This window comes from Rousettus aegyptiacus, unplaced genomic scaffold (genome assembly GCF_014176215.1).
Source record: "Rousettus aegyptiacus isolate mRouAeg1 unplaced genomic scaffold, mRouAeg1.p scaffold_m13_p_8, whole genome shotgun sequence".
Classification (NCBI taxonomy): domain Eukaryota; kingdom Metazoa; phylum Chordata; class Mammalia; order Chiroptera; family Pteropodidae; genus Rousettus; species Rousettus aegyptiacus.
Window position 1 is genome coordinate 42,758,487 of NW_023416311.1, and position 15,850 is coordinate 42,774,336.

A 15,850-nucleotide genomic window follows, 5' to 3' on the forward strand; every position below is an offset into this window, starting at 1 on the left:
CACCAAGAAAAGGTTTAAGTAATGCAGTACTTTCTTGGAAAAGGTGTCCCCCAGAGGAGGGTGAGTTTGGTTTCTTCAAGGGCCTTTTTTAAAAACACTATCATCTGTAGGTGAGAAAAATCTATGACGACGAAGAAAAGAGCATGTCTGCAACCAGAGTTCCTTCGGGATGGTTATGCACGCCAATATTTAAATTTAAAATGTCCCAGCAGGCTGAGCACGGCTGTGTAGGTCCATCGAATCAGTTCCACTACACTGCAGGCAGGAGCAAGGGCGCCTGTCTCTTTTTCCACCTGCTTTTTTTGGATTAGCTGGATTAGCCCAAGTCATTTTTTTACCCTCAAAGGACGAAGACTGTCGCGGAGGGCGACCGCTCAGCCAGGAGCCGCTGCAGGTCCCGCCACCTCGCAGCTGCTGGGGGATGCACAGGCCCAGACGCCGCCCCGGGTGTGGCGCTGGCAGCGCAGCGCGCGGGGGGAGGGACCGGGGGTGGCGCGGGCCGGGCGGGGCGAGGAGGGGGCCGCGCAGGACGGACGCGCAGACGCCGCCGGCCCCGCCCGTCACCCCGCTCCGCAGCCGCCCGTATTAGGAGCAGCCCCGTGCGGTGGCACGACGGTCCTCGCCATGTCTGCGGCCATGAGACAGAGGTTCGACCGGTTCCTGCACGAGAAGAACTGCATGACCGAGGTCTTGGCCAAGCTCGAGGCCAAGACCGGCGTGAACCGGACCTACATCGCACTCGGTGGGTGTGGGCCGCCGCGGGTCCCCGCTGCTCCCCCGGCCCGGGAGCAGCTGCTGTACCAGCGCTGGGGAAGCGAGCAGGGAGAGGGTTCGGGGAAGGTGACGTCTGTGACCAACAGGGGCGTGCGCATCCTTGGGGACCGAACTGGCCGCGAGAAAGGCCGAGGCCTGGAGATCGCCCCTTTTCGGGGCGGCCCGAGCTGGGGGGACGGTTGGCCTGTGCCTGCGGCCAGGTGGCGGAGCACCCGAGGAGCGGGAAAGACGCTGACGTGTCTGTGACCGCAGTATCCCCGGGGCCGTGAGCAGGGCTGGCGCCCAGCGGCTGGTCGCGAGGGCACAGTGGCGGAGGTCCCCAGTCCACCGAGAGCCCTGGTGGAGCTCTGCACCGCGAAGGGGTGTCCGCTCGGCAAAAGAGGGGGCTGCGGGCGCGCACGGGAATCGGGGCCTTTGCAGACCCTCCGTGGAGTGAGACTCCATGGGCTGGTGTGCAGCTCGGCGGGAGACCCTGCTGGAGGGAAGGCAGGAGGAAGGGCACAAAGTTGGGGGGCTGCTCGGTAATCCCAGACGGAAGGCAACAACCCGCCAAGGCGCAGGCCCAACCTTTGCTTGTTATGTTTTTCTCTAACGCCTGCCTAGAACAAGCTAAGCCTTGCGGTGGGGTGGGGGGCTGCTGGGCTTAAGTGCCTCTCGTGCCACCCAACCCACTTCCCTTCTCGTGTCTCCAGGTGTCATCGGGCTGGTGGCCTTGTACCTGGCATTCGGTTGTGGAGCCTCTCTCCTCTGCAACCTGATAGGATTTGGCTACCCAGCCTACATCTCGTAAGTGACCCCTCCCCCCAAACCATCCATCCTCCCCTCTACTCCCCTTCCCCCATCCAAGGGTGCCTTAGTTACTGTATCCATTTCCCTGAGACAGCAGTCAAAGCACCACAGGGTAGTAACTGCTTAAGATTACACATTTTAGAACCTTAACTTGGTGCTCTATCTCCTGATGACTAGCCGAAATGTATATTTCATCAGATTATACTGGCACGCTGTGTACCTTCTAATGGATGCACAAATGGAAAGTGTTACAACTAAGTCACCCTACCTTTACTGGTGGGGAGTTCTCAATGGGTACAGAAAGCTGATTCCTTCTCCCTAATAATTCTTTTAATGTACATTTCACCTTATATTCATATACTTAGACAGTAAGATCTTATCAATCAAGACTTCCTTAATTCTGAATTAATGTTAATTCAGACACCGGAGAATTCTGTCTTTTTGATTTATAAAAGCTTGCACAAGAACTGTATGATCTCACTCATATATGTGATATAAAACAGAAAGCAACAGACTCATAGACATAATAGTGTGGTGGTTACCAGAGGGGCAGAGAGATGGAGGGAGAATGAAGAGGGTAGAGAGGGTCAACTATATGGTGGGGGAAGGAGACTTTGGGTGGTGAGCACACAATGCAGCATACAGATGATGTATTATAGAATTGTATACCTGAAACTTATGTTATTAACCAATGTTACCCCAATACATTTAATTTAAAAAATAATAAAAAAGCCACTTATTGCAGGTAAATGGGAAACACCCTAGTATTAAAAACAAAAACTTTATGAAATGCATCTCCTCTAATGTAGCTCCTTGGTTAAATAAATGGCTTCTGTAATTAAATTAAGTTACAAATCTTATTAGATTAGGAGCTGAATTTTTATTTGTTTAGGTCGTTTTTACTCTGCAGTATGTTTATTTTGTAAATACAATTTCATTTTTCCATTCATTCAAGTAGGAATTAATCCCTACCCCAAATAAATTCAGTATTACTATACAACTCTCCCGAAGAAAGCTGGTGGGTTTTACTGTCATTGAATTGGTTTTTGTAACTTTCCTCAACCACAGAGACAAAAATAAAGAAAAAAAAAATTTAGCTGGGAGGCTACAACACAGATAACACATCTGTGTCTATCATTGGAATAAAGGAAACGTGTTTTAGAAGTTAGTTCTGATTTAAATAATGAAATTGAAATTAAGTAATAGTTACTGTATTGGTTTGGGAAACTTAGCATGGGTCCAGAAAGTCTACCTACATGTAGGACACTGCTTGATTATGAATTTGAAGATACTCAGTCTTCAGGCTGAGAAGAGCTTTTATGCTTTCCTGCTAAAGTACCTTCCAGGTTTTATGTGAATACCAAACATTCCGAAGGCAGATCAGAAAAACTGATTTGGCTTTCAGATCAGTGAAAAATATACAAGAATAGCAGTTTTCCATAAAACGTAATCTACTGATATATGGTATATGTAGAAAGTTTGTAGACAACTTTGATTCAAAATGGCTCACATATCGCTGTGTGATAAGAGAAAAATTATCTCGTAGTACATACCTTTACTTTTCTTGGGTTCGTGTGGTCCACTTGGAGGAGCTCTTCTAAAAAGAGATTTTGAAGCATTTTTCAGGTTTGTACTCTAGATGTTATTGATCACATTGAGAACAAACCTTGTGCGGCAGTTTAATACTGCTTCGCTGTTTGAATTACATTGAATTGGCAAGACATATATTTTTAAAAACACTAAATAGCATAAAAAACTTTTTCTAGCAAGGCATATGGATTTTTTAAAATATTGAATAGCTTAAAATTTTTTCCACATCAGTTCCATTTGGTACATAATCTTATGAGAAACATTTCCTTCTCTGTTCGTGTGATGAGATCATTGCTGTGGACTTTCGAAAGGTAAAAATCTGTTTCTAGGTGGGACAGGTAGATACGTGCACGTGTAGAAGTGGATGTGACAGATTTGGACACAACTTGAATATGCTTCTCCTTATCTAAAGTGGATTAATTCCAGCAGGGGCTGTTTTTTTAGTCATATTTTAAAGTAATTTCAAGCCAGCCAATTTTTTTTCTCATCATTCTTTCATTCTTTTTTTTTTTTTTTTTTTTTTTTTTTTTTTTACATAGCCAGTTGAATATTTCTGGCTCTCTTTACTTAGAAGAAGCTATATGTTCCTGGTTTGTTGCTAGGAATTCTGTAAAATATTAGAATCATATTCTGAGTAGTTCAGGTAAGTGGGTTTTACATATTTTAGAATTCTTTTCTTTTTGAGTATTCTGAGGCAGTGACATTAGTACACCTTAACAGGACTTGGGGAAGGTTTAATCTAATAAAGGGAATTTAATGATTTAAGCAAAAAGTCGAGAAATAATGTTTCTGGATTAGTATTTATTCATAGGATATTTTCCTTGGGTAGACCCAATTCTTTTACCTTTAAAATAAATACAAGATTCTGTGACCATAAGAAAATGAAGTGGAGGTTGGTTACTGTGAATATTTGGACTTTTCCCTACAACAGTGGTTCTTAGCCTTGATTGCCCATTGGAGTTATCTGAGGAGCCTTTAAAAAATACTCATGCCTGGGTCCCAGCCCAAAGATTCTGATGTCATTGGTCTGAGGTGTGCCCTCGGTTTTGAGATTTTTAAAGCTTCCTCGATCTTTTCAAATTTTTAAAGGATTCTAATGTACAGTGAATATTGAGAACCTGGTTAAGAGTGACAGAAGTAACCTGTGCTTGTTACACTTGAAGATGGGGTGAAAGGGAAGGGAAAGTGGCCTGTTGACCCTGGGAATAGTCCAGAAACCTAGCTGGCCTCTGCTTTGTAAGGTTATAAAGTTGTACAACCATCACCATTATCTAATTCCAAACCATTTCATCCCTGCAAAAGGAGACATGGGACTATGCACAGTATAAAACATACAGCCCCCCAGTTAGTAAACATTCAGGCAATCCATGTTACATTTGTCTAATTAAGTCTGTTCACGGCTTAACCAATATGATTGTGTAATTGTCAGAAAAAAGTCCTCGAAAACGGTAGGATTAATTAATAGCACCTAACTCAGTATTACTTAAAGTGTGATCTGTGATCACTTTCACTTTATTATTCTTGCTTCTTGTAATTCTCCGTGTGCTCCCTAGCCAGAGTTGATCTTAAAAATACAGATTCATCTATTTAGCAAAAATCAAATGCTAGCCATGAGTCAGGGACTAAGGTAGACATGCTCTCTGTCCTCTTTGAACAGTCTACCAGAAAAAAACAAAACAAACAAACAAAAAATACAATAAATAGTAAAGTAGCGACAGAGTGTGGGAAGCCCTCCAAAGAAAATCAGCAGGGAGCTGTGGTAGAGAATAACAGGAAGGGCTCTTTCGTATTTATCTGAAACCCTGTTTGAGTTAAGACCAGAGGAGTGAGAAGGGGCCAGCCAGGAGCAGAGCCAGGCAGAAGCGGCAGCCTGTGCCAGCCCAGGGCAGCAGGTGCTGAGGCTGTTGGAAGAACTGGTGCAATGAAAGCTCTGTGAGAGGAAGAGCGGTGGGGGACCTGAGAGGTGCAGGCGCCACCAGGCATGGCTGGTGGCCAGGACATGAAGTGTGCATTTTATTCCAGGTGGTTTTAGGGAGTTTGCATGTTTTCTGATCACCTTGGCTGGGTTTTAAATAGGGGGTGAGATGATAACATAGAAAGGTCATTCTGGCTGCTATGACTTCTAGAAGGGTGCAGAAATAAAATTTAGAAAAGCTTATTTGGCTTCCTAACTTTTCTCATGACTCACCACCGTGGGAAATCTGTGGGTGGAGCTCAGGGGCACCTGGCTCTAGGTCAGGTCTTGGCGTGTTAGAGTCCACGGAATCCGAAGGCCTGGCTAGCACTCATGGAGAGCAATCGGCACCCTATCCAGTGCCCATTGCTTCTGGTTACTCTCATTTTCTGTGTAATTTCCCTTTAAACTCTTTGAGAGCAGAGCTTCTCCGTTTCCAGACTTTTTCGCCACCCTGTACAAACAGTTTGAAATCTAATTCCAGCCTTCTCGTTATTAAGAGCTGTTGACACAGTTACTTCAATCTCCTTACTTTCTTCTATTCCTGATAAGAGAAGACAGACTATTGGATAATAGGAACCTCCATTATTAAGGCAGATTTGCCCCCACCCCCCACTCTGCTGAGATATAGTTCACATGCAACCTTTTTAAAATATAGTTTGGTTGTTAGTATATTCTTAAAGTTGTACAACCATCACCACTATCTAATTCCAAAACATTTTTATCAGACCTGAAGGAAACCCCATACTCATTAGCAGTCACTCTCCATTTCTCCTACACCCTCGTCCCCAGAAACCACCAGTTTATTTACTATCTCTATGGATTTGCCTATTCTGGGCATTTCATATAAATGGAATCAAACAATATGTGGTCTTTTGTTTCTGCGCAGCCCTGCTTTTACTGGCATTGAACAGATAACCTTTCTGAGAGGCCTGTCAGAAGCATTGCTGTGCTGCCCTTCCTGGGACTATAAGAGTTGGGCCTTAGAGATTAAATGCAGAGTCTGTTTCCTGGGACCTGAGATAACCCCCTCCCAGTGGTCCTTGAGTGTGGGTGCCTGTCTCCTCCCTGCTCCTTTATTCAAATGGAATTATGAAGGAAAGTCTAATAACTTATTTTCTATTTTTATTTTTGCTCTGCAGAGAAGGGAAAGGAAGGCTGTGCTTTATTTGTTCTACTCAACAACCTTTTTGTTTAAATTTCTATTTAAAAAAGTCTATTAATTGTCCTCTTTTTACTTTATATATTTTGTAAGAATCAGGCTGCCACCTTCCTGGGACTATCAGAGTTGGGCCTTAGGGGATTAATTCCTTTAGTTTTCAAACGATCCAGGGACTAAGAGAGACAGAGTATGTTTCACAAGGTCATACAGGCAATTTGGGCTGGAACCATCAGTGACTACACAGCAATGTGAAAGCACATTAGGCATATTCTAGCACCAAGGTCGAAGAATTGAATGTCTAGAGTCCAGCATGTTGGTGTGTATATGTAATCTAATGTTCAGTCGCGCTTTGGAAATCTCATGCCCACTTCAGGGATGTGTCATTTTCTCTTCTGTGTGTCCTCACCGGCCCATTTTTAAGCTTTGCCATCAGTACAAAGAGTGTAACAGCTTTTAGCTCTTTGCATGGCTGCCGAACACCTGTTCAACACTTTAATTGACACTTATATATCCCTGTTTAAGTGCCTTATAAATAAATATAGCTCATTTAATTCTCATGACAACCCTACAACATAAGTACTATGATTGTTCCTATTTTACACATGAGGAAACAGAAAAAGAAGTAACTTGATTAAGGTTTGAAAACTAGTAGATGGCAAAACTGGTATTTAAACCCAGGTAGTCTGGCTCCAAAGTCCATGTTTTTAACTTTAATGTTATACTACTTCCCAAGTGGTTCTTTGAGTGTCCCACAGAGATATGCCATAACCTTATGTAGAGATGAACATTAAACTGTCGATGTTAACTCTTTCTTGTATCAATTTTGTACTATTAGTACATTACCTTCATGCAGTATATTTCTACTCGAATAAGGCTTTGCCATCCCAAATAGTATATTTGCACACAATGTCATTTCCAGTGTTTTGTGACCATGAGTTAAAATATGTTACAAACAAGTTCTTCCTCTTGTTGTCTGTGCTGTAGCTTTGACTTATGACAGCAGCCATATAGTTATTTGCAGAGCTGCTGTTTTACCAAGACAAGCCCACCCCAAGATGGCACTGTGGATTGGATTTTTGAGGAAGCGTAGCCTTGCCTTTAGTTCTGTGTTAGCCAACAAGTCTCAAGGGGAGATGTTTGCCTATGACTCCTTGAGGTCAGATCGGGAAGGGGATGGTGAGGGGGAGAATTTGGAAAAAAACAAAAAACACTGTCAATATAATTATGAGACTTTCAATACAATTAACCACAGATAAAAGCCACAGCATCTTCTTAGATAATTATGCACGACAAATAAAGTAAGGGAATATACCTTAGAAAGGGTTGAAATCAAAATAAAAAAAAAAGAAAAAGGAAGGGTTGAAATCTACTAATATAAGATTCTCAATGGCAGACTCCTAAACAGATTCCTTACCCAGAAGAGCAAGTCATCAGAAACAGAGCTAGGATCCCCTAATGGCGCTGGAGGAAGTACGTGTGTGCATGTGTGGGTGTGTGTGCGCGCGCATGTGCGTGCATGCATGCGTGTGGTTCTCTTTATAGACTCATTTGTAAGGGGCGTGTTTGTTTTCTTGTGTTCCTTTGAGAACTTATAATTAGTGTTCTTTCTTTTTTACTCTTGAGAACTTGGGAGCAGAAATATTTTCTACTAAGCTGCTTGTGTTCCTATTCCACTAGCTTTTCTCTCTGCAACTATGTTCTTCATTAGAGTGGTTAAGAGCAAAGAAACGACTGCCCACACGTTGCCTTCTCTGGGTAGTATGAAGCACAGACAAATATTCTAGCTACCTGTAAACTTGGATCAAACCATAACTGGCATTCTACAAATTTTGCCTTCAGCAACATTGAAACCTTAAACATTTAAATATTTTACTTTTGCTGCCTTTTTACTAGTTGTGTTTCTACTTTAGTATTACTGCTAATATTGCTGAGCTATTTTAAGATGGAGAACTTGTAGAAAAACTGAAAAAATATTCTTATAACAACCTTGTGACTATTTTTGTAGATAATTAGAGCCAGTGTTTTGGTTACATTCTTATTTTTTTTTCCCTTTGCCTGTGTCATAGAGAAAAGAACATTTTGAGGAACAAATAATGATTTAAATTATTTATTTACGATATAGTTTTTGGACTCTGATGCCAATGTGGAGGGAGATCTCATTCCTGTTCTGCAGTGTTCCTTTGAACTTTAGTGAACTTTTTTCCTCTCTTTATGAATGCCCTGGATATTCAGTCTGTTTTTCCTTCCAAGCCACCTTCATCTTTCCCCTGTCCTTGAGTTCTCTTTTTCAGGACTGTGAATGAGGACTTAATTTTTCAATTTAAACCCTCGTATAGCACTTAAAACAAATGTAAATACATATGGGGCATTTTAAGGTATTTATTGTCTATCACTAACTTTACCAGTTAATTAATTTTGAGGAACAATGAATTAGTACAGGAGAAGTTTAAATTTCAAAAATTGCTAATGAAATTACTGTTGTAGCACTTGAAATATAAGTAGGGGCTGTAGAAAACTGTCCTGACTTCCTTCTATCACTTGCTCATGCTTCTGATTCCTGGGAGTAGAGCTTATCATCAGTCCCTCTCAGTCACATGGCCACTATATATATCCTACTGCTTCTGATAGTTATGCCAGGTGATCTAGTGAGGGATCGCTTACATGTCAGAGGTAATGCCAGACTTCTGTCTACATCTTGATGTGTCCCTTTTGTTTGGGAAAGGTCAGTTTAGGTTGGTCCTGTGTTGGTAGTAACGGTACTTGAGCTTAAGTAAAACTTATAGATATATTTATAGAGCCATCAATTTTACTGACAGGCTTGTCCCAGTAGGATTTGCATGTGCTGTTTTATTGCTTCAAGCATTCATTGTTTTTAATCATCTAGCTATCAAATAGTTTCATGCATTCAGATTCGAGTTATAAAATGTTAGCTGGGAGAGGTCTTAGAGATCAGGCTACTGGGGGTATAGCCATCTTTAACAGATCTGGAAACCAAGGCCACAAACTGGAGTTACTAGACTTGGGACGCAAGAGTGTTGAGGCAAAGTCAGATATAGGTATAGAGAGACCACTGAATGACTGACTGTTTTTTGTGGGATTTTTTTTTTTTTTGTAATTCAGTCTCCATTAGAGATGTTTTATAGACTCATCTTCAAATGTATTCGTCTATAAATTTAGCTTATTGTATGTTATGCATTTCATTAAATTGGTCATTTTATACTATGGTGGAAACTATATTAAAGAGTAAAGGAGCATGATATATTTCTTATTGTTTATGGACACTCATCTTAGAAGACAGTTTATATATTTAAGAAGCATATCTGCCACTAGCTATCTCAAATCTTTGGGGTCAGGGAAGAGGGTTGGGCATGACATAAATAGTACTTAAGCAAATTTTTTTTTATTATATATTCTGTTTTCTTTCACTCGTCTCTCTTGCTCTGTTCTTCCTCTTGCTTTGAAACACACCTACTTGTCAGTGAAAAACAAGTGTAACTTTCTGAGCGCCCATAGTTTCTGACCCTTTTTTCCATGAAAAAGAAAAATCTTTTTCTTATTGGCATTGAAATAAATTAGTGTTTATGTCTTAAAATACATGACTTTTTTCCTTCTGATCTGATGTACCACATGCATCAAATAAGATTTGCAGCGGCAGACTGTTAAACAGAGGTAATAGGAAAACCATTTTGAGCTTATCAGGAATTCTTCACATTCTCTGATAAATACAGCCAAAAGCGTCCCGTGTTTAGATGGTCACGTTAATGTGTCTGCTATATCAAAAGGATTCTAAACATTCTTCATATTCAAGCTTCAAAGAATTTACTTTGAACTCTGGACTATTTGTTATTAAACATAGTTTACTACATTAGAAGTAAAGCAGATGGACCACAAAGCAGTTTCCTTTCTGTTCTTTATGAACAGCACATCTCAAAGTTTTTATTGTTTATTGCTTATTTTGAGGCACTGCCAGTGTGGTAATATAAAATCAACTTGTTAAAATTGAAATCCTATTGATGGGTACAACTGATTATGGTAGTAAAGCTAATGCTTTGAAGACATTTAATATTACTTAATTTTATGTCATTTGGCTAGTTTGATTTGTAGTTACTGAGTTTCATCTGAACCATGTATAGTGCAGATAGTATGTGCCTGAGCTGCTTTTCGTGTGATTGATGAGAATCCACGTATATGGAGCTGATAATCACTAGCTATGTTAACCATTGGGCAAATAGCTTAACTTTTATAAAACCCAATTTTCTCATATGTAAAAGGAGGGAATATGTCAAAAAGCATAGAATCAAGCATTCAGTAAGTGCTTAATTAAGCATGGTTAATTTTAAAACACAGAGAGGAAAATTGACTTAATCACAGTCATGGCTCTCTAACTCTGTTATTGAACTTTCAAATGATTAAGGAACACCTTCCTAATAATTTTCTTTCATTTATTTTTTCCATGTACTCTTTTTTGTTTCTTTCTTTTCTTTTTCTTTTTCTTTTTTTTTTATACTTATATCAGTAGCTTAACACCATTCAAGAGCAATAAAGTACAATAAAGTTTTGTTCTTCCCAGCTGTAAATATATGGTATGGCTAGTGGTTTTCTTCTCTTTTGGTACACATGTTCCTAAGCATAGGGTATACTTTTAAAGAACATTTAAAAATATTAAACGCATTGTTTACCTTGTTTTGTTTCCATTGAGATTTCCAGTTTTCTGTAACTCCACCTTTCTAACTTCCTTTACGGAACCCCTCCCTAAGCACACATATGCTGCTTAATTAGGAGTAGAATTATTTTTTGACTATTGACTTTAGGTCCTTGAGAATCATTGTTTTGGCCCCAAGGCTTAAGCACAGTGTCAGGCTTAAGCACTGTCAGTTTTTGGTATAGACGTATGTCTGAATGCGTCTTATCACCGATATTCTGTGCTGGGTAAACTATACAAGGCTTCTCTGGCCATTTCATTTCATCCCCCACTACTAAGAATTCAGTGGAGAAAAGTATAGCCAGTCAAGTTTATGGTTTGTACTGATAGTAAATAATTACTTATTAAATAATAAGTAAATAAGTACTTATTTTTTTCATTTCCTTCTTGTCTTAAGAAAAATTATAACAAAGAAAAGAAGATTAAAGCAGATAGTCGTATTTCCTGTTCAGAAGTTACCTTTCTATCATTTGAAATATAGGACATAGAAATGAATATCTGTAAAACTTCCCAGGGAATTTTTGGATTTCTCATCTATCTTATGCTTGTCTTTCATCATATACTTATGTGTGTGTATAATACATAAATGTAATATATATGCAGAATATACTCCATTCTAATGTAGGAAATTGACATTTTTCAGTTTAATGACATGAACAAAGGTATTGAAATACCCATTAACCAGGAATAAACTTGAATCTCAAAGAGTTAATGCAGTGTCAGAAATGCTCAATTTATAACTACATTGAAGTGAGAGAATATAACATTCAATCCAATGGTAGAACATAACTGAAGTTGTCTTTGGTGAAAGGAGAAAATATCAGTAATTATAACTGAGAAGTATCTCAAAAACAAAAATGGCTTCCCTTCTCATATCTGTTTTTCCTGTTTGTTACTTTTAATTTTTTAATGATATAACAATAGAATATTTATAATATAAACATTAGGTAAAAGTTGAGCTGGGTGTTTTTTGACATTTTTTGCATTTGTTAATTGCTTGAAACTTCTAAATGCTATTACATGTTACTACAGATAATAAACATGGACTTTGCGTTTAATGCTGTCCTTTAGCTGTGCTTGGTTTAAGAAAACAGCGAAGATGTCAACCACAGATGGGCCACGATGGAGGCAGCCAGTACCAGTCACTGGGGCCCCGTGGTCTGGATGCGGGCTGGCCAGTGGGCCATGGACATATCTGTACCAATTCAGTATGAATGTAAAGAATTTTGGCCAGCCACCTTTCTAGCGTGTGCCTTGAAAAATGTTTTCAGCAGTGTCGAATTTGTTCTCACTGACCTGCAAATAGGATTTTTGGGATTTCAGCTAACTCTTTATTCTCTGTAGCATTTGGGATTTGGAGAGAGAGGTATAATTAAAATCCATGGGTAATTCTCTAATCTCCTTTAGCCTATTAACAATGCTATTAATCCTTTACTAGCTCCGCTTAGCCACAATGACTGTAGTGTTATCCTCTGTTTTTAATCTTTTGCTTTGTGATGGTAAAAATTATTACCATAATGTAATTATTACCTATTAAGTTAATATTTAGTGATGCTTACTCTGTTCTAGCCATTATTTCTAAGTGCTTGACATGTATTAATTTAACCTTCACAACAACACAATGAAGTTTATCGTCCCTAGTTGACAGATGAGGAAACTGAGGCCAGTAACTTGCCCAAGGTCACATACCTATTAAGTGGTAGAACCAGGATATAAAGCTGCAAGTTAAGAATGGGAAAATGATGTAAAGCCAGAGGAGCATTGGGAAGAAATGAAGGGAAAAACCTGGCTATTCATAGTTCGGTGTAATTAATAGTTTTTGATAGTTTGTTTTGTATAAATAGAAAACTAGAATGAGTCAGTTTCATGTGATGGCTGTATGACTCTCTTTTCTCTCTTTGTATCTTTCTGTTTGTATATGTGTGTATTGAAGGCCTTTTAATGCTGTAAAACACGACAGAATGTATCTGGTTGTTGTTAGAGATTTTTGTTTCATGAGCTGTTTCCTCAAGAGAGAAATTAAGTGAATGTGTCTGATGTTCACTTTAGTGTTTGTTTTTAATAAAGCCCTAAAGAGAGACCTAATCTCATAGGAGGAAGTAGTTATAGAAAGTCTGGCGCCCATTTTTTTTTCCAACTAGAAACCTTTTTCCTTCCTTTTATTATAAAAACTAGTACATGCTCACTGCAGAGACCTTTATAAAAGTAAAATTCTGCAATTCCAATATGCAGGATAAACTTTATACAATTTGAAATAAATATTTCTGGACACCATTCTTAATTTGTAAACACACATGAGTATGTTTTGGGATTTTTTTTTACACAAAATTAGTAATCTCTTTTACACTCAACACTGTATCTTGGGCCGCTTTCCCTGTCAATATCCTTTTTAAAACCTTCAGAATAGTTCAGTGTATGGATACACGAAAATGCATTTAAATGGTTCATTGTCACCCTTTAAAATGTGTGAACGCATGCTTCTGTCATCTTAAAGTTTGAGTTGAAATTCATTTTAATATCACTCTTCCTTCTTTGAACTTTATTTATTTATTTATTTTTGTCTGTCAAATGTGGAATTCAGACTGGTCCACCTCTAAAATATCTTCCAACTCCATAGTCTATGATTCCAGTTCTGCTCAGAGCATTTTTAGAACTGCTAACTGCTCCACAGTGTTACCACCCATCTTCTGCACTCTGGCCACATCTCTGTTTCTTCCTCTCAAAATGAGAATAACACCTATTCCATAGGGCTGTTATGAAGGTTAAATTAAATAATTATAAGGGTCCTACCCCCCCCCCCCCGCCCCCATTCTTTCTTTAGCTTTGCCATTTTGGCTGGACTACAGATGACCTAAGGACACAGAATACATCTCATGGTTTTTTAAATCCCATAGGTTGCATAAGTTGATACATCCTCTTCCTGATACATAAGATGGAATATGATTCAGTATATGTACAAGGCAGTAGAGTGTATTGTTGAAAAATCACCTATATTTGCTCACCTGGACAAGAAAATATATAAGTAAATAACATTATGCAACTCCCCGTTTTAAGTTTTTATTCTCTACTTTTTTGAGTCTTAGGTTCCTCAACTGTAAACTGAGTGGGTGAGACTGTAATGTTCTTTCTTGTACTGACTAGCTTATGTTATGACATGTAGACATTTTTTAAAACGAATGTTATGCTATTTTAAATTAAAACAATAATTAAATGCTTCAATAATACGAGAAGTTCTATAAAAAAAACTTTTGCTTTAAGAAAACTCTGTTTTGTCTTCTTTCATTGCCTTGGTTTTCTATAAAGTTGTGATCAATGTATACGTTCAGTTTTGAGTTCTTTTCTTTTTGCTTTTCAGGGTTACTCTATCTTGTTCCAGGTATATTAACATGGAAACTTGAATTCACGTTATTGATAAGTTAAGGAACTAACCATATTTTTTGTTATTGTTCCTTGAAGCTCTGAATTTGAAATGTTAGGGTAGTTTTTCTATTTTTGAATCTACGTAGATCTTGAGTACTATCTTAAAAAATAATGATAGAATGGAATTGAAGATATCAGATTTAGAATGATTTCATGAAATGCTTAGCAGTTTATAAGTGGATATGTGTGTTTACTAGACCATGTGTGTTAAACCATACTCTAATAAAAGCTCGGAGGAAAAAAAACTTAAGTGTAAACAGTGTACTGTTTACATTGTAGTGTTCTTTGGTTAACACGCTTGCCTACACCTTTTCTTTGGTCTTATATTAGCTCTATCTGAGGAAAGCTAAAACATAAATGTAGTCTACATCTCATAAGCCATTATTTTATAATCAACTCTCTTAAATTCATTTTATATGATTCTTGTATCTAAAGTGAAAAACTTTTGCCCAGTCTTGATATCAAAGCAACATTCATTTCATCACTTCCTCTTCTCTTTCTCTTCCTTATGTCAGTAACAGTCATCTTATTCAGCTCCCCTCCTCTTGGTTATTTTCCTAAAACACTCATGCACGCATGCACGCACACACACATATTCACCCATTGCTGTTTCTAATTACTTCAGAGTCTTTCTTAGTGAGTGACTCAGCATGATCCAGCAGCCTGTCTCTTTGGGGAACCCATTTTACCAAGTAGTCAATGTATTTTCAATACTTAACCCATATCATGGGCTAAACAAGATTCATATTTCTTCTAGTTTACTGTTTTAGTCCAGCTCAGTTATAAATACCCAGGCATATGTTAGGATAGGATTTTAAAAATTATGGAATTTAGATTTAGAATAAAGAGATTCCTAGGACTGGAAGAAATTTCTGTGTTTCAGAAGTAAAAGATGATTGTTTTTTATTAGAACAGCTAATCCTAAAATTTATATGGAACCACAGAACACCCCCAAATAGCCAAAGAAATCTTGACAAAGAACAAGGTGGGAAGTATCATGCTCCCTGATAATCAAACTGTACCACGAAGCTGTGATAATAAAAACAGTATGGTACTGGCATTAAAACATATATGGATGAATGGAATAGAATAGAGAGCCCAGAAATAAATCATCATTTATATGGTCAGTTAATCTTATGACAAAAGAGGCAAGGAATACAGTGGGGGTAAAGTCTCTTCAATAAGTGGTGTTGGCACAGCTAGACAGATAACACGTAAAACAATGAACCTAGACCACTTTCTTACACCATATACAAAAATAAACACAAAATGGAGTAAACACTTACATGTTAGACTTGAAACCGCAAAACTCCTAGAAGAAAACACAGTAAACTCTTAGCAATATCGTTTTGATTTATCTCCTCGAGCAAAGGAAACAAAAGAAAAAAATAAATTAAGTGAATGGGACTACATCAAGCTGAAAAGTTTTGCACAGCAAAGGAAACCAACAAAACTAAAA

At 38.7% G+C, this 15,850-nt stretch overlaps 1 protein-coding gene across 1 annotated transcript in view; it reads left to right on the plus strand.

The window, feature by feature from the left end:
- Positions 1–546: 546 nt before the first annotated feature.
- The window catches only part of REEP5 (receptor accessory protein 5), a 34,167-nt gene continuing 18,863 nt past the window's right edge, over positions 547–15,850 (plus strand). Inside the window, exons 1-2 of the mRNA XM_016147213.2 lie at positions 547–742; positions 1,467–1,560. Of these exons, the coding sequence (XP_016002699.1) occupies positions 625–742; positions 1,467–1,560 (212 nt within the window). The 5' untranslated portion in view covers positions 547–624. The remainder of the gene's footprint in view (positions 743–1,466; positions 1,561–15,850) is intronic.